General features: G+C 39.8%; 1 protein-coding gene across 1 annotated transcript in view; it reads right to left on the reverse strand.

Moving 5' to 3' along the window:
• Positions 1–2,080: 2,080 nt before the first annotated feature.
• spryd3 (SPRY domain containing 3) overlaps positions 2,081–24,686 on the reverse strand; it is a 48,408-nt gene continuing 25,802 nt past the window's right edge. The window contains exons 7-11 of the mRNA XM_036592071.1: positions 23,350–23,499; positions 15,064–15,121; positions 7,375–7,482; positions 6,474–6,610; positions 2,081–3,089 (exon numbers count right to left, since the gene is read on the reverse strand). Coding sequence (XP_036447964.1) covers positions 2,955–3,089; positions 6,474–6,610; positions 7,375–7,482; positions 15,064–15,121; positions 23,350–23,499 — 588 coding nt within the window. The 3' untranslated portion in view covers positions 2,081–2,954. The remainder of the gene's footprint in view (positions 3,090–6,473; positions 6,611–7,374; positions 7,483–15,063; positions 15,122–23,349; positions 23,500–24,686) is intronic.

A 24,686-nucleotide genomic window follows, 5' to 3' on the forward strand; every position in this document is an offset into this window, starting at 1 on the left:
GCGCTGGTACAAGTGGATCAGACACAGCAGTGCTGCTGGAGTTTTTAAACACTGTGTCCACTCACTGTCCACAGGACGCTGCAGGCTGGATATTTTTGGTTGGTGGACTATTCTCAGTCCAGCAGTGACGGAGGTGTTTAAAAACTCCAGCAGCACTGCTGTGTCTGATCCACTCAGACCAGCACAACACACACTAACACACCACCACCACATCAATGTTGAGAATGATCCACCACCCAAATAGTACCTGCTCTGTGAGGGTCCATGGGGGTCCTGACCACTGAAGAACAGGGTAAAAGAGGGCTAACAAAGTATGCAGAGAAGCAGATGGACTACAGTCTGTAATTGTAGAACTACATAGTGCACCTATATAGTAAGTGGAGCTGATAAAATGGACAATGAGCGTAGAAACAAGGAGGTGGTCAAAATATTATGCCTGTGTGTATATGTGTATATATATAAAACGTATGTCTTTGAAGGAAATGATTAAACTCGCATTCCTAAAGTGCGCTAAGCCAACCATAACTAACACGGCTTGCGCTACAAATGCTCAGTGGAATGTGACCTCTTTATTCACTGTACAGTTACACACATTCTGTTCATACGCAGAGTGCATAATTCTGTCTGATCATGGTTCTGTAGAAGATAAATCTCAATCTTGGATATGGGGTTATAATTATGAAACGGAATCTCACTGAAATGCTGGACCCCAAAAACCCATATGGAAATAATAACTTTATAGTTGTCAAGACCATATGTTTCCAAAACAGTGCATGCCACAATTAAAGATTTCTTCATTTATAACACAGAGAGATCCCACATAGCAGCAGCGTTCATGGCCATATCAGTCATCCATGATTTGCCAAACACACTGACCAGCCACATTCCAACATTAGAATTTGAAGTATTCTGCAGAAGAAGACCACTTGACTGTCTGCTTCTTGCACAATCTGAACTGACAAGAGGTATTTGGTTTTGGCTTCCCTGCACAGTGCTCATTTATGAGTTTTTTTTTATTTTATTATACATAATGGTCCAGTCAGGTGTTTTTCATATTATGGACAGCATAGAAGCTTTAGAAGATGTGTATTCATGTCAGCACATCAGGAAAACTTTCGCTTATATGCATATATGAGTATTTCATTTTATAGAACCTGCAAAAGGAAATACTGAATGGAAACTGAAGAGACTGTTGAGTTTTCATTGCTAAAATTAAGTCATACAAGCATGCTCTGCCTGGAGTCTCTTATCCAAAAAGGGTCCCGAATTAGTGACTCTACAGAAACATACTGATCAAAGTCTTAAACTTGATCAATGTCCATGTAAATGTGATCTGTTACTGTTGTCTTACCTTTTTTGGAGACTGAATTTTAGGCCTGACGTCCATATGTAGATTCTCGGTATCTTATATTCTCAGTATGAGGAAGAAAAAATCTGAACCACCACAAAGTGAAGCAAACACTGCCAGACAGATGTAGTTTAATGTAATCCTTCAATGATTGATATGCAAGACAATTAATCAAATTCTCTTTTTGTGAGATGGGTTGAGGGTGCTAGACACAAGCTGACGAAATGCGACAATTTTGGCATTGAACAGTATGAAAAAATACATCTAATTTTTGTGTGACTATCACAAGAAAAAGACAAAGCAGGCTGAACATTATTACTGTGTCAAGTTTGCAGATTGGTCTGAAGGTGCAAAATGGCATTCGTTCAAATGGTTGGAACAGAATTTCTAATTTCACCACCACCCCATCTCCAACATTCTTCAATACAAACATACATAAACTCACAGCTCTATTCCTCTCTCCTCCATACGTTTAGGTACACACAGCTTCAAATCAATCTGCCCTAAAGTGCTTGTGGCATCAGTGAACCGGAATAGCTAAACTGAAGTAATAAAGTGATCATGAGGACTGGGGGAGGGAGGGTTGTTGGGGTACAACCTGATGCAAGGTTAAGACTATAGCTTAGAACTGATTGAGGTTTTTCATTAACTGATTTGCACTGAATTGCATATTTGTGTAGCTATACCAGCCTAGAGAAATGAAACCTCTCTCACTTGCCTGGATTTGCTGAATTTTGCTTCATAGCAGCCGAGTAAAATGTGCATCACTGGAAGCAAAACGTCAATTTCCTCCAACCTTAGCCCTCATTTCAGGCAGAAGAGATAACAAAGTGGCACATGATTAACTCTGACATTCAGAAATAAAGAACAAAAAAAGGACGGAAATGTCACTAGCTTTAGGATTGGCTGAGGGGAGGGGGAGTTTGCGGCAGTGAATGGGAGTGTGAAGACGATGCTCAGGGACGTGACTGCCCCTTGAATGCATGCTATTTTAAACCGAAATGCCAACCTCTGCCCATTCACCCCCTGCATTCATTCATTCATTCATTCATTCATTCATGCATTCATTCAACATTTTCCTGAAGTGATTCTTTGTTACTTTCTGTGGCATCTTTTGTACAGCAGCCCATATAAATTTACATTATGTACAAGCACGTTAAAAATATATAGTAACATATGGTCTATGCATTTTACAGAAAAAAAATCTTCATACAATCTGTTAATTCTCTCGTTAGTCAAATATGGTTTGGTTTCATACAGAACCGTCAACAAAGAACAAAGAACATAGACCTCTGTCTGAACTCAGACAAAGATCTAAAGATGATATCAGAGGCAACTGTTGTCTGTGTTTAAGTGGAAATCATGCTTTCGCTGTTTTTGGGGCCATGGCAATTGATATGAAAAGCATTCACCTCCTCCTACAGTGTCTGTTTTCACCCATGAATAAGAAAAAAAATAACATTAAATCGATTTGCAGATTCTGATTCAATCTCAATCTGTCCAATCTAACCTTGTGGTTCTGCTTTAAGCGACAGACAACTGAAAGCCTGCAGACTGGCTCGTGGCATAAGGTGCTGACACCAGATTGGCTGCACCTGCTGTCTTGTCAGCCACTGAGAGGATGCAGGTCCACTTTCACCTTCTCCCCGCTGCTGAGCATGCCAATGGTGGGGTAGAAGCCCCCTGCTGGCACCATGACTTCCCTCTTCCCAATTATCTTGCCATTCCGGGTGAAGAAAACCTACCAGGTGCACACAGGGGGCAACAGTGAGTCAACATTTTCAGAGCCACAGGGCTTGAGACGTAGCCAACAACAGCTGTCTTTTAGAGCAGACAGAGCTTAGTTATAAAAGCTGTGTCTCAAGCCCTATGTATTAGACATACATAAACAAAAGATTCTGTGCTTCATTCTTTGGCTCAAAAAGCTCTCTCAAGGTTTACTTGCTATTATTCGCCAATCACCCTTTTACTCTGATTAACTAAAGTACTTTTAAGAAACAAAATTGAAATCTGTTTTTGTTTGCCAGGTATGTTAATACATTTGTATTCATTTGCTGCATGGCTGCATGATATGGACATACATTTTTGAAAATTCTATTGAATATCATCTCGAATATTAGAATATTCTTTTCTAATAAGAAAATACATTTCCTTAAAATTTGGTGAAACCACATTTTTTATTATTATTCTTTTGTTTTTTTTTGTACCAGTGCAAACATTCTATTAATTTTCTTGTTTTGTTTATGTCTTTCAATGAAGTCTAACAAATGGTACTAGGTACTGATCAACATTAACATCATCACTAATAAACAATTATTTTTTTAATAGCAAGTGGTAATCCAAGGGATCTGACCCAATCTGGCAACACAGCCACAGAGAGATGCAGGAGTACAGAGGAAACAGCAACTTTTGAAACATCACTAGCCAGCAGGCCCTCATTTATTCTTGGTATTAAATGTAACTCAGACCGTGCTAGCTATCTGGTGCAGCAAGAAGCTTATTGGGACTGAAAGTGGCTAAGACTGACATTACTGACTCAAATTTAAGCTCTAAAACAGTAGTGCGGAACTCTTGCAAGCTTCTTCTGACTGTCGCCAGAGAGTCTGAACAGTTTTGTCGAACAGTGAGAAGAACAACTGGTAAGTGGGAGCAGGCGATTCTTTGGGTCAGTGTAAAAACATTGCTACAACAAAAAGCTGACCTGCCATTTCCTGGTGAGCACTGCCATGACTCAGTACTCACCAGGAAATTATGTGCTGGTAACACCAAAGTGTCTTACAACTACATTTGAGACTGTATCTTGCTCTTAAGGCTTGTCACATTGTGCAGAACAAAAGACTACCTACTAGCTTGCATTTAGCTTGATACACAAAAGTTTGTTTCCAGAAAGCAGAGCTGTATTTTCTTTAAAGCATTATGTTATGAAGTATCATAAAACGTTTTTTAATGGCTTTACTGTTTCCAAATATTTGTATTCTTTTGATTATTAATTGATATCCATTGCATCACTAATTGTTATGGTGTTAGAAAAAGAGTCAGCATTTCCCTTACAGTATTTTTCTTATATAGGCTTACCAACACAAATATGTATGAAACACCTTAAAATCTCCTATTTTGAAACATCTCCATGATGATGCAAGTTTGTTGTAACACTTGCCACAACTACTTGCCATGTTTTACACAACACAGTGCAGAGAGAGTAGTCAACCAGTTTAAAGTTTTACAGGCTAGTAGTAATGGAAAGCATAGATTTTCAGTTGTGAACATGTATGTACATTAGGGGTGTCAAACTGAACCACTAAAAGGACCATTTTAAAAAATTGTAATAAATCCGTGGGCCAGAGAACACTTACGTTTGATTTCATTATTAACATGCTATGACCTGAGCTGGCCATTGTTTATTATTTTATTCAGCAAAATAAAATAAACGTCTAGCATATATGGCTACAGATAACTTAAACCTCTAAAATAGTAGGTAGGTTTTTAAACCTTTCTGCTTGCTTGAACTTCACATCTGCCATCTTTTCTTTTTGTGGCATAACTGCTGTCCTATAGATTGCTGTTGGGGAGAGTGGGCTCAAAACACACATTACGTAGCAGTGCATGCTGGGGACTGTAGTATAGCACACTGTAAAACAGGCTAATATTAATAGAAAATTAAAAGAATTTGGCAGGCTCTATAGGACCACGCCACTGCTCTGATGTTAAGCACGGCTCTTAATGTCACTCTGTACTGGAGATCTGTAGAAGTAATTTGATCCGTTCTGTTATCACAAGCCTTTGCAATGTGTTTAGAGCACAATGATGATAAAAATGTGCAAATGTTCCAAACAGAGTGCTGTTTTTCTTTTTCTTGCAGCTTTTTACCATCAAGCAGCAACGCACTGCCAAACCTAGTGCACCAATCAATATTCTTGTGAAAGTGTGGCAAGGCACGTGATAACCCTTTCCCAGTGGGCAAAGCTGAAAGGCTCTGTGGTCAAGTGCTCGTCCAAAATCCCCCATGAATAAGACTGGCACTGCTCAATTTTCACACCCATGGAAATGAAAAGCACTCGGAGAGTGCATGCTCAGAACTGGCACATAAAACTCTGCCCTTTGCTACGGGAAAACATTGCTGACTTAAACAAAGTTGTGTGCAACCAACTCCAGCCTACATTTGAAGCAGCATCTAACAAAGACCATGACGATTAATTTATGTAGCTGTCAAATTAAGGATTTGAGGTTTTGCAGTGACAAATGAGTGCCTGTCAGGGAGCAGTTGTTATAAAAAAGAAATATGGATGATTATGCTTTTAAAAAACACCACTGCCCATGATGATGAAAGAGTCTGGGTCACACGCAGTCATCAAAAGCGAAAAAACACAGGGATCTCTGTCAGATGGCCAACTGCTACAGCAACAAATGTAAAGCAAACCTTTTAAAAGAAGCATTTGCCTGTGGGTCTTTGGATGGGCGTGGGTGTGTATGTTTGAGACAGGCAAGACAAAGAAGCAGTTTACCAGCTTGCCAGTAAATGATATTTAGCTAGGAATAAATAATTAATTAACGGGTAATTCATTAATTCACTATATTAAGCAAAAATGGCATTAAAACTGTAACAGATATTTATAAAATGCATCAATAAAATGCATGACCTAGATATAAAAACAACTTCATTAAGATACATTACTTTCATCAGAGCATAAACATACTCAATAAATGTAAGGTAATTTGTGGGCTTTGACTTGCCAATTTGTATGGGACAAAGTATCTGTGTAATTTCCCCAAATCACCACATACAGTCCAAATATTCACATTGGCATTACAAGACCGCATCACATTACAGTCACGTCTATTAGCAGGTTTTATTATATTACTATTACAGAGCGAGTTCCGCAATATTACAGAAGGCCATTTGCCCTATAATTATTAATCAGACTTGCAAAAACTACAGCCATTCCAAGTTCATACTGGATTAAAATCACTGATCTCATCAGTAATTACTTAAATTACACTACTTCCCCAGGTAAAACTAATCACGCTCAGAAAGGGCTTATGATTATCGTACTGTAACCTTTTTATATTGTCCTAGCTCTTGTGTAGTCCAAGGACTGGAGTCAGCATGAACGTCAGAACCGCTTACCATAACTTTCCTGCCTTCCTGCTCCTGATCTGCGTCATCTCCCTCTTCCTCCTCGTCCTCATCATACAGGTACAGAAAGTTCTGTACACGGCCCGGCTTGGGGCGTTCATCCGCTGCTTCCCCATCATCAACTTCATCTGAAAGAGAAAAAAATATATCAGCTGAACACAATTAAACACACACTACAGGAATACTTTACACAGAAATGCTAACATGGCTAACAATTAAAAATAGGAAGGCTCAGTATGATCTTTATTTTAGCTTCCATTAAGCTCCTCTAGGAGTACTATTCATTAAACATTATGAATTTCTGCACACTGACCATGAATTACTAAGAAACTGGAGAATTCTGGAAAACTGCCACAATTTGACAACCCTCATCAGCTCTAGCCAGCATACTGGCACATCTCTGCAGCATGTTTCATTCAAACAGTTGAATTACCCTCAACTATAAAGATCTCCATACTGGATAAGGTAAGCACACTATTAAACTAAGACTGTTATGATCAATCAGTTAAACTTGATAACTCAATTGAAAAAGATTAAAATTTACTTTCTCAGTGATTTGCCAATAATTAGTTGTCAGAATAAATAATATTTTTAAAACCATATTTTTAAATTTTCCTACTGCTCTCTTATTAAGAGAAAAAAAAATGACACACCCAATTATATGCAGTTTTGTCAGTGTTTTTATACCTTTTATGTATACTTTATGTATCTTTAAAGTATTTTTAAAGTCTCTAGTTTCTCTACAGAATTTTTGAAAGGCTTTTTATGTCTCAAGTCTCTAGTGTATCTATGGAATCTTTATAAGGCATGGTTTGTAATTGTTCAGTTAAGTAGATAAAAAAAAATATATCAACAGCCCTATATTAAACATGAAGTCTGGGAGGAATCTTACCTTCATAGTCACGCGGGAACATGATCCCACAGCCCATGATATCCCCTTCAAAGCAGCGAGGCCCAAACGGATCTCCAACTCCACTTCCATGGAAGATCTTTCCATCATCTATTGGAGACAGTGACACAAACCAAGCAACCTAGTATTGGTTAATTTTATGCTTCTACATCATGTACAACAACAAAATACTAGTTTTATCTATCAATTACACAGTTTCAGGTCAAAGTGCAGTCCAGTCTACGGTCTTACGTTCAAAAGGCCTATAAGGCCATGGCTGACTGTGGCAGTGTTTGAAACTCAAAGGAATTTCTTGCCCACCATTTGTCTTATAAAGGCTAAAGTTCTCTGGAAAACTAGGATAGCATTAATAATTTCTTTGCACAGCTGATGCTTGGCGTAGCTTAAACCAAGGCCCTGAAGAGTAATTTAGTGTGTGACACAGACAGATTATACTGTCAAGCTATGAGTTTCAGCAGGGCATTATATTTTATTTTATGTACAGCACCAGCAGGCCTATACAACTAACATTTATTCTGAAGACAGAACTTCACTGACAGCACATATACGGCAGACTGAAGTGACTTCATGGCTACAGGCTACCAATGCAATTTTACAGACCTATTCTCAATTTACAATGACCCACTCGAGGCCCTGGCTATGGAAGAAAGATCCCCTATCTGCTAAAACTAGAAAGTACAAGGGCTGAACAACAGAAAAGTTTTTTTTTGTGATGTGTGATGTAAAACAAAAAAAAGTATTCAAACATTTACCTAGATAAAGCATTTCTAATGCAGATAATTATGACTCTATTAAGAGAAAAATTGTGTGTAGAGAGTAAAGTAAGGTAGTTCAGTGTTTTGGTTAGGATATGCACAAAATATCATACTGCAGTTATATTGCTACATATTACAACTGCAATATAAACCCCACAATTTATCAAAGTGAATTGTAGATGTGACTTGGTTACAGTCTGGCCTGCATTATATATGTTTATGTTTTTTGATAATGTGAATGCCTTGATTCATTCAAAACAGTCAAAGCAGATTTGTGATTTGCCAGGATGCTCAAAGCACACAAGAAAATGTTCAGTGATTGGAAAGAGGATCACTGCACACTTCTGTGAAATCATTACTGCAAAATCAGATGTCGCAATGACAATTAGGGAAACATGTTGTACAACCCTAGATACTATTCATAAGACACAAATGCATCTGAGAAGTTGCAAAGAAACTTGCAAGAGAAAGAGACAATGCCAGAGCCAGTGGTTTTCCGCACCTGCTCCTCCACGTTGAGACCTTGTCTGAACTTAAACGTCCCTGTACTGCTAGAACATTCCGCTCGTGTTCAGCTCTTAATGATCCCAGAACTTGTTATGCTCTTGATGCAGAGACTGACAGGTCAAAACAAAACATAGCTCTCTCCTCTCTATCTAAACTTCTTCCCCGCTCTTTTATTTGAGCGCTCTGGCGGAAAACAAAACCAAAGAAAAGATGCCAAGATGAGGCAACAACAACAATAAAAGAGGGAGTGTAAGAGAGACACTGAAAAGGTAGCCTGCAGAAAAAAAGCCTATTGCACTGCGTGGCGGGTAAATATTTGTGGAGTTGTCATGGGACCCGTCCCCGGCTCAGGATACTGTTTAAACAATCTCTATCTGAATACGGGGAGGGCGATGGAGACACTGTATCATTAAGGCTCCCATGCGGGGCCCTGTCACAACACCACACACTCAGCAAACACCACAACCAGTGTGGGAGAGGAAGATGGCTAAAAATAGATGAGGGGGGCAAGTGGTGGAGAGGGGTGCTTGGGCGTGCTTTCTCGGCCTGCTGGAACACTTTTAGGCCTTCTGGCACCTGAGCAGATAGGAAACGGTACACCAGAGAATGCACAGGGCTTTCCTCGTACGACAGGCCATTTCCCAGAGCCCTGTCTGGAAAAGACGAGAGAAGACATCTCCGCCGGGATGCTGCTGACTCCAATGCTTCCATAAACAAGGCGAATAATTTTATGGTCCTTCGGACTAAAGAGCAAAACCAGGGGCAGAGGTCCGCAAGTACGTTTAGTACAAGATACAGGGCGTTCTGGAGCCCTTGACAAATGCTTATCATGCCTGCGGAATATGGTCAAAAACGAATTTGTTTTCAACAAAAGACCTCTCAAATACTCCTGGCACACCGAACACCCTGGCTACATTCATTCAAAATGTAATACTTGTGAAAAATTAGAGGTAAAAGGCTATTGAAAACAAAATCATTAATGATTTTAAAGTCCTTTGCCTGCCAAATAAGGACAAGTTAACAGTTTTTCCCACACACAGATACACAGCCACCCAATGCCAAGATATTCATATTGTTATGTATAAAAATGGTCACACTTCACGTAGCATGTGATATAATATCTGTTTGTGCATCAACATTTGTTGTTCAATTCTGCATACTCGTGCATATCTGTATATATTAATTTACCCTACAATGCTACCCCAGGTTTATTTCAGAACTGTGGGAAACACTGTTTGAGGTTGTACCCATTGTAAAAATTACTGTGCGTACCACTGGCCAAGGGGCTGGTTGCGCACCTGCATTTCTCTGGAGTAATGGTGGATTTTACAATACTTAAATCAAGCAGTTTGGGGAATGCCAAAAGTTCTGGCCCACTTGGCAGAGTCAGGAGTTGTATAACACTCTGAGGAGAAAAGTGCCCCTCCCAAAATGTTTAGCTACCACTATCTGATAAGACATTACTGCTTTACTACACAACATCTTTTTCAGATGAAAACCTCAAACCCCAAACTCATAAAGCTTCTTTTATTATGGACAGGAATCACGTACCAGCACAGAAGAAGAGCAGGTACGTGATAAAACAACAGACGGTTTGGATTGATCCCAGTGAGGGCTTTGCCCCAGGGGTCTGTATAAGACAGTACCAGTCTCACAGATGGGGGCTTCATATACATCGGGGTACCTTAATGAGGCATGGCCTCCTCATCTAGACCACTGCTGTGACCTTGCCAAAGCTCCTTCAGGAGACACGCGCCATAAACATGGCACTGTGAAGCATCCCAGAAGCAGCCTCCTCAAGAAGCCTCCCAATAACAAACAGCCATGGCTTGATGGATGTGATAAGCAGGCAAGCTCCTTCATAGCATAGGGAACAATAATAGTGGAGGAGCAGGGAGGATATGGCAACCTGAAGCAAAGCACAGGTTTGATGGGTAAAATCCTACGCGTCCAAACTTTTACTACACACTCCTATTAATTAAAACTAAGCCAGTCTGCACTGTGGTCCATATAGTTACAGAATAATACGCCTTACAATAAGCCTATGATATCAAGGGATTAATGCCATCACATTCATGTAATTGATATTGTAAAAATACTCACTGAGGGTACAGACTAGCACCAGTAACAAGTCACATTCTCCTAAAAGCAGGCAGAATCGGTAAATCAAATCCAAAAAATATGAAGACAGTTAAAAAAACAGGACTGATATTTTAGGTTATTTTCAGGAACAATTTCTTGGTCTTGGTCCATCAACTACATTTTGGTTGAAGGGAAACTGTGTAAATGTGATTTTTCACCAACATATCCCTGAAAAAAAAAAAAGCTGTCAGACATTAACATCAATAGAATCACTACCTGATTCTTATGCACAAGAAACACAGGCCTTGTTCACGCTTGGTATTAACATGCATCTCAAGTGATCTGATCATAATTGGACAGCAAGATGTGTAGCTGTTCACACCTAGCACTTCCATGGTTCTTAAATGCGTCTCCGGCGATCGGATTTCATGACTGGAGGAAAGGTACCACTCACATTTGCTACATCAGTCTCTTGCTGCATTTGTTGTCAGACAAAAATGTACCGCAAGTTTGTGTTTGTGTAATTAAAGGGCTGTTACATGAGTTTAGACCACACAAACCACTAACACGACTTGTAAACAAATGATAAAAGAGGCAAAAATGAAGCTACACAGCTGCTCATTGCTAGCGAAGTGTTTTTCAGCACACAGAGTTTTGTGCCATTTCCACCATGCTAGTGCATTAAGATTCTCTGAGCTCTCATGTGCTGATGTAGGAGTTAGCACTGATGCTGAAGAAACCATGCAGAGGCATCTGCTGGAACTGTGGAACCATGAGCACACTCCTGCATTTGAACTCAGGCATGGTAAAGCAAACCTCGCGCAATGCATGGAAAACCACATCCATCATTCACCTCACAAACAAATAAGATTAATGGGAGCTGTGCTGGGGCGCTCACATTTTTGCGGCCTTCTCCAGCTCTGAGGCCAGGAGCTGCGGGAAACCACAAAACCCCCAGTGAGTGGCAGAGCCCTGAGTCTGTGCCACATAGGTCGCTGCAGGGGGACGCACCGCACCAGCCACAGTGCACAGCGCTTAATTAAAACCAGCACCTTCACAAGCTGGGGCATAAAAACACATTGATGCGTTGTGATCCATCAAGCTGAAGGTGGGGATTCAACTACATTGATTTTGCACGATAAGTATCATTTATAAGTATGCACATGTTTATTTTTGACTGAAATAAAACTCTCTGGTTATTCACAAACGTAATAAAAGCTTCATGTATTGTCTATATCGTTTTAGTTTTCATGATGCATTCAGTCATCTCCTGAAGAATCATGAACAATCCAAATTATTGTCAGATTTACACCACTAGCCAGCACTTGGAATGTTTCACCACATCAAGCTCCTGCATCCAGGCCCAGTCTGGTCATGGAGATATAGTGGGTCATCCTAGGCAGGCTAATCCCCTCAGCACAAAGCCTTGGTGCCATGACAGATGTGTGGAGGGATAGCACAGAAGTGGCTGTCTTCACGTGGGGCCAACTGTGCATGGTTACTCAACTCTATCTGATATAGCGGAACTGCCTTTCTCTACTGTGTGGAGATGGGAGGCTGCAGGCTAAGATAGCGCTTTTTATCCTCTCCAGGTCTTCAGAAGCCCCGTTTCCCTTGCTAATCAGCCTTCCATCTTCCATCTTCTGAAGCCTGCTATCAGGCCTTCGGTGAGCTGCAGACATAGAGCTCACAGATTCAAAGATACATGGCAGCCCTGAGGCTCCTGACCACACTCAAAAGCCCCTAACAGGAATTCAATGTAATCCATGGATGAGCACAGGCACATGAAACAGGAGCAGATTATTGAGCAGATTTACAGTTTTAGATAAAGCCGGTTCTAAAAAAGAAAAAAAAAGGGTGTAAACACTACAGTACCAAAAAGATTTGTTTGTCTTGATTACTAATTGTTTTTTATGTGTGGCAGTGCCTGAGGGCATTCTCAATAGTTATTAGGCCTGGGCGATGAGCAGTTACACAGCAGTTAATCAGCTGTTCACCACCTATTTAAGGCTGTATTTGACTCCAGCCTTGCTTCACACATAGAACGTTTCTTCTTTTGCTCTCAGCCTCGCTATCTCAAACTTCTTTGAATGATAAAACTGATGCTTTCTTTCTGAACTAAGCATCAACACAAGGAAAGAAGGCTTCACAATAAGATGCCCTGTAGAAATAAACCCTGAAAATTACTGCAGCTGAACATATAAACATATAAACATTTTTTGAAATTGCTACAACATGTTGGGAAATTGGGGTTCACATTTAGGAAGTGTGCAAGTGCACACCCCAACAGTGAGGTTTTTTTCCTGTGTGTGTGTGTGTGTGTGTGTGTGTGTGTGTGTGTGTGTGTGTGTGTGTGTGTGTGTGTGTGTGAGAGAGAGAGAGAGAGAGAGAGAGAGAGAGAGAGAGAAGAAGGAGATTGTTAAGAAGCTGTCTGGTTCTCTCTGGTATGCACTGTAATGCGAGCTTTACACACAGCTTCCCCTTCTTGCTTGACGTTAACTTATGCTTTTCTTCAAAGTGACACACTGCAGTAAAAGAAAAAAATGAGCTAAAATGACTGGATATTACTCTAAGTTTGCTCTAACCTGGAGAGAAAGCCCTTCTGATCCCCATCTATGGCCGGTGTTCTCAGAAAAAAAGGTAATAAATAGTACTGAATGGTACGTTCACATAATGTTTTATTCACTTTTACTGTTAAAACACTGCATTAGCTGAATTATTAAAACGCTGCTGTGTGGACAGAAAACGCCTTGTTCTTAATGATGAAAGCACGTGGCCATGAAAAACACTTGCAGTCTGAAGTTTCTCCAGCAGAGGAACCTACTGAAGAAATCTACAATCAGAAAAAGCTTGTGAATGCTCGTGAATGTGTTTGCAGTAACATCTATTATAAGAAAAGGTGAAGAAAAGGTTTCCAAAGTTATTGGGTTACTCAATATGTAGTTTCAGATTTTCATTAGAACAGTTAATGTTCAAAAAAAGCATATACACAACTGAAAGTAGGTGAAAGCTGCAGCGGACCATATCTATGTGTTTCACGGGCATGTGGGGTTCACAGGGCGGGTTCAGGCGATATCAATAATCCAGATTTTTTTCAACTAGAAATTATAGTGCTAACTGCTTTTAGAAATCGCCCAGGCCTAACAGTTACAGCTGACCAGTAGGCTTGTAAAATCATACGCAATACGGCATCATCTGATTGCACACGCTAGCCATATTAATAATCGTGGCCTGGGGTGGAGCTTTTTAGGTATGGCAGCAGGCAAATGAAAGTCACTTTCCAAATGACTAACTAAATAAATAAAGAACATTTATAAAATTATTAAGAACAACAATAAGAAATTATTACTTATTATTAATAAATATGTTTTAAAATAAAATAAGAAAATAAAAAGAAATATATATTTTCTACAAGAAGAATATTTATTAAAGAATCACCAATATGGGAATTGTGTACCAACGCTGATATATTTTGTAAAAATGTAAACATCTGCTAATGCTGATACCAATGCACATATGTGACTAAAATGCAAATATTTTAGTACAGTAGCTTAGTGATACTTAAACATTCTGCTTTTCCGGAGCACAATAAATATGTCATCAAATATTATTTTGAAATATCACTCACATCTAAATGTTGCCAATATAGTGATACGACTGTTGTTGTCATGCATCCCTAATATTTACGTATATGCGCCGCGAGCACACTATCTGAGCACGTTTTTAGTGTGTAAAGACAGATGACAGGTGCCATGAGGCTGTGCAAAACCCTAACTTAAAGCTGAGGACCTTCTGAATCCACATTCGCTGCACTTTTCTTCGATAACCCATTTCAGCATGGCAAGTAACACAGTAACACCACTGAGAAGCCTTCTTAAACAGGAGAAAATATGTTTCCTGGTCAGAAACTTGTAGGTTAACTTTGGTAATTCTTGCTGTAGGTTAAATAAATAGTACATTATCAGTCTATAAATCGCTTCTTGTTAAAAATAATAATATGGCTAAAACTTACCATGGCTTATCTATTTAGCAAGCACATCCAAAGCAAAGAAAAAGTGCTACCTTGTATTGCTGTTCAAAGATAGTCAACATATTAGGGCCAACATAGGACATGAGCTACCAAATATTTTTGTGCATTTAAAACTTCCCATCACAAAAAATGTTATCTGATTCATTAATGTTTATGGCAGAAGGTCTTGCTTCCGAAGGTCGTTGCTGTGCTAACAGAACGTCATTCATAGAACATTTTAGGACATTTTTGTTGTACAATGGTTTACGAAAAACTTTGGACTACTGCAGTACACAAAAAGAAGGTAAAGATACGCACCTGCATGATATGCTACTGAGCCTCTGCTCCAGCCAGGGTGTCTGTTCTTTGGGTAGTCCTGAAAAAGAAATAAAAAGAAGAAGAAAAAAAAAACATTATGCTTTCTTATTACGGATTCCTTCAGCATGACCACTGAACCCTTATTTATATGCTCTATGAAAGCCTTTAATATGGTAAATGTACAAGATCATTAAAATCAAAACATCTCACTCAACACTTCCACATCACTTTAATTACTCATACTTCAACACTAAAGACATAGAACAATTACTGTGTTACACTTGTGTGTTTTGGGTTTTTGGGGAACGGATTGCCAGAGTATTGTCACATTGCACAGGATACGTCTTTTGTATGTAGCCATGCCACGCCAGCACAAACATTCAGAGCGGCCAATTTGTTCCTTTTTTTTTGTTGTTGATAAGATCAGAGAATGAGTCAGAGTTAATTATATGAAATGTGTTTTCGCATTTTTGTGTCTCCATAAGGGGAGACAACCAAAGCACCTGCACAAGTAATATGCAACCCTTATTCATTCCTCAAATGTTTCATCTCTTCCTAATGTCTGAACACACAGATTGAGCATTCATTCCTTAATGGTGTGATTTATGGGGATAGTCCTATCAGGATCTGAAGGAAAATTAAACAGTGGACCTTTTTCACCCTGGGGAGCCACAGCTGCATCCTGTGGAGCCAGAGCTGCAGTCTCAATATCATTGAAGACATACATTAAATGTAAATAGGGAAGCATCAATACCGATATTGGTATCAGGTATTGGGCCTATGCAGTGCTCATTTACTCGTACTCATAAAAATTCACCAAAACCAACATTTGGATACCAGCTTTGATGTAGGCCAAGTGTACACTGCCATGCTAACAAATAAAGGCAGTGAAGGAGGCTCTGCTCACAGAGAAGTCTTAACTGATTCTGTGACAGTCAGGCACAAAGTTGCTGATCATGTTAAACATTCCACCTTGGGATATTCCCGCCAGCCCTACACTGTGTGATTTTAGCCAGTTTTAAACACAATCACGACTGCTTCCCCAGTAAGAGTGGAGAATCTTGATGAAAACTGCTTAAGTGTGTTTTAGGAGGAAATTTCTTCTTAAGAACAATTGGTGAATGAGGCCCAATGTTTAAAAATTACAGGGTGTATGTCTAGCTTTAGAGAACATTCAACTACAGCACAACCAGCCAAACGAAAGATTCTGAAAAGACATAAAACTCCACATGGGACCTCCTTGGAAGCAGTAACCTCAAATGCGATCCCTGTAGTCACTGTGCTTCGCACACCGATACTGAAAGACACAGATAAGAAACAAAACTACAAATAGTACTTTACTAACAGTTGTACAGAGGCACTTTTCTGACAAAGCCCACTCTTCTCCAATGAAACGCTTCCCTTGTAGTAAATGTGAGTGCAGAGAGTGTTCTCCATAAGTTAGTAAAATATTAAAAAGAGCAGTTTCAATGCCTTACTGCTTTTTTCTACTTCTTTTATGTTGTTCATTATTTATTACGGATGCCATTTGTTTAATATTCTTCAATTTTGTCCCTTGTTTCAAGTCGTCATAATGACAGGAAACCCTACCATTTCTCAGAAAGCAGCAACACTGCTGGGCAGTGGGGGGATGGGGGCAGTGTAGCGCCAGAGAGGATGGGAGACAAGGAAAGGAGAAGCGACACAACTATGTGAGTTACGCTCTCTGCTTTAGCCAAATCCTCATTCTCCACTCTGTAACCACAAGACCTGGTTTTCGTAAGCTCATCTCCAGGATTACGTTTCCTTATGTCTTCAGGAAATTGTCTTGGTTCAGGTTCATAAAAGAACGTGGCTGACAACAGTGTTGCGCTGAGGTGTTGTTTGATCTGTTTATCTAATTAGGAATAGAGACGAGGTCAGTGACCAGTGGAGTAAAAGCTGATGGATTTACTGTCTTGCTAAAAAAGCCACAGACCCCAGCCTTAACAAGATGGATGATATGCTTAACTATCCATTCCCTTATTTCCATCCTCTGGGTACAGTTAAGAACCATCTCAACGTAAGCATTCTTTGGGGTGTTAGGATTAGGGCATGAAGCTGAGCATAAGAATAATTTGCAAAAGAGGATTTAGGTGATGATACCTCAGGCAAACCTGACAAGCATGCAGGGACAATAGGAAGCAGTCTTGGGAGATTATACATGTCAAAATTAATCATTTTCATACGTAATTTCATTTTGTATGAGTTTTATGTCTGGGTTCCTGACAGTGTGATGAATGTTTGCACATTCCATACATCTGCTCGATTGCATCTGTGTTCCAGATCATGTTACGTACACAAACACACACACAAGCACAGGCACTTAACAATAATATTACACAGAGCACATTATCGTGTCAATCAAGCATGCTGGTAGCATAGGAAAAGAAAACACATAACCGTTGTAGGGCTTAAAGAAAAGCTTTCAATTAACCCTCTCCACTGCTTGACAGAGAGAAATATCCAAGCAGAGAGTATCTACCCTCCAACTAGGCTGCAAAAGCCATTAAAGGGAGGCATCATGCTTCCAAGGAACACAAACAGTAGAGCTTGTGTCAATGGCACAGTCCTATCTGATCCACTGGGGCATTTTATCTGCGTTATTTGAGCAGCCTGCATTTCCACACTGTGGCAAAATCAACAAGTGGCCGAGAGGCTGCTGATGGAGGTTGATGCCCATCTCCCAGCTACAAATTTAGCACAGAGATAAGCGAGGGAGAGTAAGGTACGGGCCCCCGACCGCCACAATGAGGGTAGGGTAGGAGTGTGAAAAGATTCCTTTGTGCCAACCTCTCGTCACTGTTGAATTATAAACATCAAATTCAACTGGAGACAAATTCCCTGGCCTCTGCTGGTCTTAGTATTGTGTTTCTGAAAAGCAGCAGGATGTTATGGTCTAAAGGGCACTCTGAGCTTATATACATACATACATACATACATACATACATATACACACACACACACACACACACACATATATATATATATATATATATATATATATATATATATATATATATATGTACACACACACAAACACACACACATATCACTGTTGTCTGAAGAAAACCTTGTATCTCCATTTTTGTCGTTTTGTCATTTTTGTACCCTTTTCATTGTGTGTAAATGTCATGATGACTGGACTAGTCTTGTTCCATTGATATTAAAAGTAAAGTAGGTTTTTTCCTTCTCCTATAAAGTTATCATCGACATATTTGTGCGATATACATCGCACTTCTTTGCTTAGAACTCTCTAAGTGCATCTGGACACGCGCACACACACACACACACACACACACACATACATACATATATATACACATATATACACATATATGTGTGTGTGTGTGTGTGTGTGTGTCCAGATGCACTTAAAGAGTTCTAAGTAAAGAAGTGTGCACACACAAAGATATGGAGGACGTTTTTTTTAATACATGGATATTCAATCTGATCTAAATAACTTTTTATTGGGGTGTTGCAAGAGAAGCATGTCTAAAATGAAATGAACTGTGTACTATCAAATATGTTTTTGACCTGAGTGTGCGATAACTACAAAAAATATTAGGGCACAAGCAGCTCATGTCACAGAGGAACGGTTACAGTTAGCTGTCTTTTATAAAACATAGTGCTGCATCATACCAGAGCTATGAAAAATAGCACCATCTTTATTATCAAAGTCATTTCAAAGAAAAAGCCTGGAAAAAAACAGTCTGTAAATGTCATTTTGTCTTTATCAATCAGAGAGGGAACTATCACGGTGCCATTACATACATGGTCTATCCACACCAACACCCTTCTTTCTTGCAGTCAAAACATCAGAAATGCAGAACTAGCCACTGTAGTTGCTGGAGCATACTATTAGAATATCTGTTTTTTGTGACTGGTGTCTACAAGGTCACCTTACGAATGCAAAATGAATTTACATTAGTACATTACAGGTAACTTTACTTAGGCAAATGTTCTTACATTTTGTAACTTCATAAAATAGGCTCTCTTTCTAGTCGCTGCAAAGTTTCTTGTTAGCCCGGGTTGTCTTTTGTAGTGGTTCAGAGTTCTAGATTTCACACTGGTTGAAAAAGTCAAAATTCTTAAAATCATCTGGCTTCTGAACATACATTTCTAAGTCCTTACAACTGTGTGTTTTCATTGATATTTAGGTTACCAATAGCAGACAACCACATTTTTTCAAATGCTTTCAATAGCATGTGATAAGACTGGCTTTGCATCCTGCACACTCTGCAACAGCAATTCAGCATTTTGACTGACTTAAAGATGTTCCTTATCTATAGCTATTAGCCGTTTGAAGAAGGGCATACCAATTTGCCATGGCTGTCACTAGCCTGGCCTCACTATTAGCTATATTTTAACAACAGGATTCAGCATATTGTCCCACATTCATCAGAAAAGTCATGAATTTTTAATAAAAAGATGTAGAAATAATTAAACACTAGAAATGAAGTCACTTTCTTCAACCTAACAGTGCTGCCAAAAAGAAGAACCTTGAAGTTTTGCATGGGCACAGGGCACGGATGTTGTCTACGAAGCTGTTGATGTTTGAAACGTACTTGCAAAGAAAATCTTCAGTATCTGGTGTTGTGGTATCCTGCAATACAACAGGCTGAATCTGAGCTCATGTCTGAATCATGTGTTAATAAATTGTTCTTGAATTGTAGTGTATCCACAAATAGAAAACGGTCAAATAGTGAGGCATTCTTTTCAAGAGACTCGAGGATACTGCAAATTGTCTTGTTTTATTCTGAACGCATGTTTAGGGGGCTAGACAGCTGATTAAGATTTGACTGTAATTGGTCTGTTTTAAGTGAAACACACATCTAATAAGAGCTACAAGCTAAGCAAGACCTGCTTTAAACAAAAAACAAAAAAAGCACACAGTGAGCACGATTCCTGAAAAACACCTGCAAATACTGACTGAGAGACTGCTCCATTCTGCAATAACCTGTTTCAGCACAGCAGGCTATATGGTAACACACAAAGAAGCCTGCTTAAATCAGACAAAATAAACTTGCTTGAGTTTCTGCTCAGAAACTTGCAAGCTAATCTTGTTTTTGGTATGGTTTGGTTTTTGCTCTAGATTTAATAAACTGTGCACTTACAGCATATAAATCACTTCATGTAAAAATAATAAAAAAGGCAAAAATTTCCTGTAAAGTCAGTCAATAAGCTACTGTTTTTGTAGCCTTCCTTCCTATTATTAGGCTTTTAAAAACAATATTTGTTTTTATTAACTTCGATGTAACCTCAACATGGAAATCTTTTAAGCCCTCATGAAGCTGAGCTAAGCCCCTGTTTCATGAGGCAAGGAGTCCAGGCTGTTGAAGGCTGCAACACGGTTTTATCTGTTTAACAAAAATGACCACGATAAAATACAAACACAAGGGCTGTCTTGTGCTGACACAGAATGTACTGAAATTGTGTAACAGATTGATGTGGACATGGAAACACACTAAAAGAACATATTAAAAGAAAGATTATGAGACAAATATGATTAGTGCATCTTAAAGCCGCAGCGACATGTTCTATGATATTTGAGTTGTTCAACTTGAATGCCAAATCGCAAGATGCAGTCTACAGGCATTTCATGATACTACCAATTAACTTAATCGTAAACTACACCACACTTATTAACACCAGCGATCATTTTTCAGGATTAATTCACATATGCAGACATTAATGAGCTAACATGACACACTATCAATGCCACTAATATTAATTAACGACCCTTCAAACTAGTTCCAGCTTAAACAGCCTAAAGCCCAGCTGCTTGCACACTGAAACTTGATTCTGTTGCTCTAGTCCTGTCGTTCAAATACAGCTACTGCCTTTGTGAATCTGTTTATCACCAAAGTACATTGAGTCTGCAGTATTGCTTCCAAGCAAAACATACACATATACACACACACACTGGTGCAGCAATGTCAGTAAAACCGGTAACTAAAGCACTGGAAGGCATCTTGAGTAGACTACACTGGAGAACTGTGGATAAATCAACAACCCGCAATCTAACAACAGCAAATTGGCACACTATAGTGCTCCTCAAAATTACATATAACAGCGAAATGAGAGCGAAAGGGCTACAATCGCAGAGGAGTTGGAACATGTAGCCACTGTTACTCTCATTTGGCTTCGGTGATGAAACTTGGTTCACTCTATTTTCATGTTTGCCCTGTGGTCATAAGACTTTCATGTTCGGGTTCGTGTGAACTCTGCGTTCACACAATGAAAATAAATGTTACTGAACAACTGAAAGTAATAAAGCCATATTTGCTCTTATTTTGTCCACCAGCTATAACAAAATGTGTACACACACACGCACACACACACACGCACATTCCATGGGAACTGTTGTAGAGTCAGCTGAAGTGGTGCAGCCGGAAGGGAAGAGAGGAAAGGGCCGGCTCAGGTCGGGAAGGCCAGAGGCCGATAAGGGACGAGGCCATTGATTCGGCTGTGGCTGCTGGGGCACCGGCCACCGGGACACGCCGCCGCCTCTCATTAGGGTCATGCAGACCTTTGTCCTGTATCCTAGCAACCGGTGTGTATTCCGGATGCAAGCAGAAGTGCTCCAGAGCTGCAAACGAGCTGTTGGCGGCACACGGGGTGGGGGGGATTCAGGCTAAAGCTGAAGCAGCTCGGTAGCGCAGTCTTCAGCCAGCGGGGTGAGGGTTCACTGATCTCAGATAACAGCCTTCTACCTTCACCTCAGCCCCCATGTGCCTCTACACATTCAAACAAACTCATACTGAACTCAGGAAAACACATTAGCAATCTCAAGAATGTAATCTATGCACATCCATTGCATGAGCTAGAGAATGAGCCAAATCTGCCTTTAGAACTCCAACCAAATCCAGGGGTTGCTGCATATTATTTCAACTTCTAATATGCCTAAAGTAGATAATAAAGAGCTGTAAAATCTTTATCAACTGGAAGAGGAGCTGAAGTGGACAAAGTGATAAACCTCTAATGCTTTAAGCACACATTGCTAAAATAACATTTTCAATATAACTTACTCTCCGTTATTGACATCTAGAGGGTTGAAATCATAGCCATCTGAATCAGACTGATAAAACAGCCTGTTCTTCTGTGAAGCGGCACTTTCAGGACTGCCAACTCTGCACTGGGTTTCCCCTTCAGTTCTGCCAGTACAAGAGGTGAGTAGGCAACTGAAAAGGCCAGCTATGACTCTCTCTGGGACAAGTGAACTTCCAGCTTGCAAGCGTACATGCCACAGTCTCTCAGACACAGGATGCTGTGAGAAGCCTGACATCCAACGCAAGTAAACAGTAATTAAGCAGCCCTGCAATTACCTGCTTTACCACCTTTGTTGGCCTTTGCCGTAAACGTTGTGTAACGAAACACAGATGCACAAGGACCACAACGTTCCAGTGGAAGTAACAGTATCGTTGATAAACCTCCCCTACCGTTCCCACTTCCCTTTATTCCCCTCAGAGGACGACAAGGCAGTGGCCTTGCTCAACCCTCTGCCTGACAAGTCTGTTTACCGTCTGTGGTTGCAGACCTGAGAGTAATTATCCAAGCTCCTGGTATGACTGTCCAAGACAAAAGACAAGGAGATGTGGAAGCTGTGCACCGGTCTCTGTCACACATTTACTGCACTTTATTACATTCATAACAATATAACAAGGTAGGGACAGTAAGTTTGTCATGGTTAACACAAAGAAGGCAGAGTGAAGCAGAGCCAGGGATATCCACAAATAAAAGTCAGTTGTGTACTAAGAAAGAGTATTTTTCTTTCATTGTTTTGTAGGTCAGAACACTCCTTTGATTATGCTATTGAAAAAAAAGGTTTCTGCTCTAAACACTCCACATGCTTTACAGACAATGCTGATTATTCTTTTCCTCTGACCATCTTTCGTCAAGGAAAGAGCAAGAGGTGAACCGCAATAAGGATGTGACTCATGTATGTGCGCTACCTTGATGCAGGCAAAAATGGACCCTGCATTATATTCTATCATACAGAGCCAATATGTGCAGTCCCAAGAGAGGCACTGAATATTTTAAATGACCTGACCATGTATCTTCTTTTGCTGAAAAAAAATCCTCATTTTAGACAGAAAGGCAACTTGCTTTGTTCTTTAAATTACTTAAAATAAACTTTTTACAAGTTCAAATGTCTTTGGAAAACGTTTAATTTTAACACTTTATTCTCTCTAAACTTCCAGCAATATTTCATCATCATAAACTAAACATATAACTACATATAAATAACGGTAAGGCTTCACTTACTCTTCGAGCAAGGCCCAAGGCAATGTAGCATTTCTCTCCAGGGTCCACAATCTCCACCTCAAAATAGTGGCTCCGTGTGCAGAGCGGCTGCCGAGCCTGAGCCAGCCCCACATCCATGATGCTTTTCCCCTTCCCTACATACTCCAGCAGCTGAGGAGACACATATCAAAAGAATTACGGGTAACCGAACACACGTGAGACTTGCAAGTTCAGTATGGTTATAAGTAACACAGTTGCTAATATTTCTAGCACAGTAAGTAAAAGTCTAGATCGTTTAATTTATACAAATGACAGGTATTAGGAACTTATGCCTGGAGGAAAAAAAAATATATAGAATCCCATGTTAACCTCTGTTTGGCTAAGGTGGCAGTGTATGAATTAGATGAACCTACGTTAAACCATAAAACTATAGCAGACAGAGGCAAACTGGTACATATTTACATTAAAACATTAATTTATTTATCACATATTTATAGCAGTTCCCAATTAAGGGGTTACACTGGCTTCGATATTGCCCACTACAAATGAAAAGACCAAGACAAAACCCCTGCAAATGATATAAAGCCTGCCAGTCCAGCTGTTTCTGTACTAGAGGAGTCACCTTAGTTTTAAGTCCAAAACTCTCAAGTGACCATGTACATACTGTCTTAGACCCAGTTTTTTGATTGCATCAAAATGTTATCTTAACCATTAGAAGGAGGATCCAATCCATTGCTACACAATGATCACTACAACAGTTGTCACTGTACTTCTCTAGAAATCAAAGTTTCAAAGAGTCACAGATGGAACATGCTCCAGATAGAATTCAATCCTGCACTGCTCTGCTAGGCACCAATTGTACAATAGGTGTGTCCTCTTTTGAGAAGTATGTCTACCAGATGAGTGATCTTTTTGAGTAACTTTTTCCATGTTTGTTTCCATGTTTATAGGTGTGTGCATAGAGATGCTGCTGTAATACGTTGACTTAAGAGGAGAAAAGGTTGACCATTCTAATAAGCTCAGAGAAGAACATGGGTGCAGCCACGTGAGGCAGGTGAGGTGGTGGCATTTATTGGCCTCACCTAACTTCAAAAAACATTTACTGAGCAAGCTAATTTTCAAATGATTCTGACTACGAACTAAATGTGAAAAATTAGAGTACTGTAAAGTCATCTCTTTGCTTTTTGCATCTGACCTACTCACAAGAAAGCACAACTCACTGTAACTGTGACTGGACTGCTGTACACCTTCTGAGATTATCTGAGATTGCAGGACACAGTCCATCTTTTACCTCATTTCTCTCCAGAACAAAGGCGCTTAATCTAATCCACAACACACCACTGTAATTACTTTCAGAT

This window comes from Colossoma macropomum, unplaced genomic scaffold, assembly GCF_904425465.1.
Source record: "Colossoma macropomum unplaced genomic scaffold, Colossoma_macropomum, whole genome shotgun sequence".
In the NCBI taxonomy this organism is placed as follows: domain Eukaryota; kingdom Metazoa; phylum Chordata; class Actinopteri; order Characiformes; family Serrasalmidae; genus Colossoma; species Colossoma macropomum.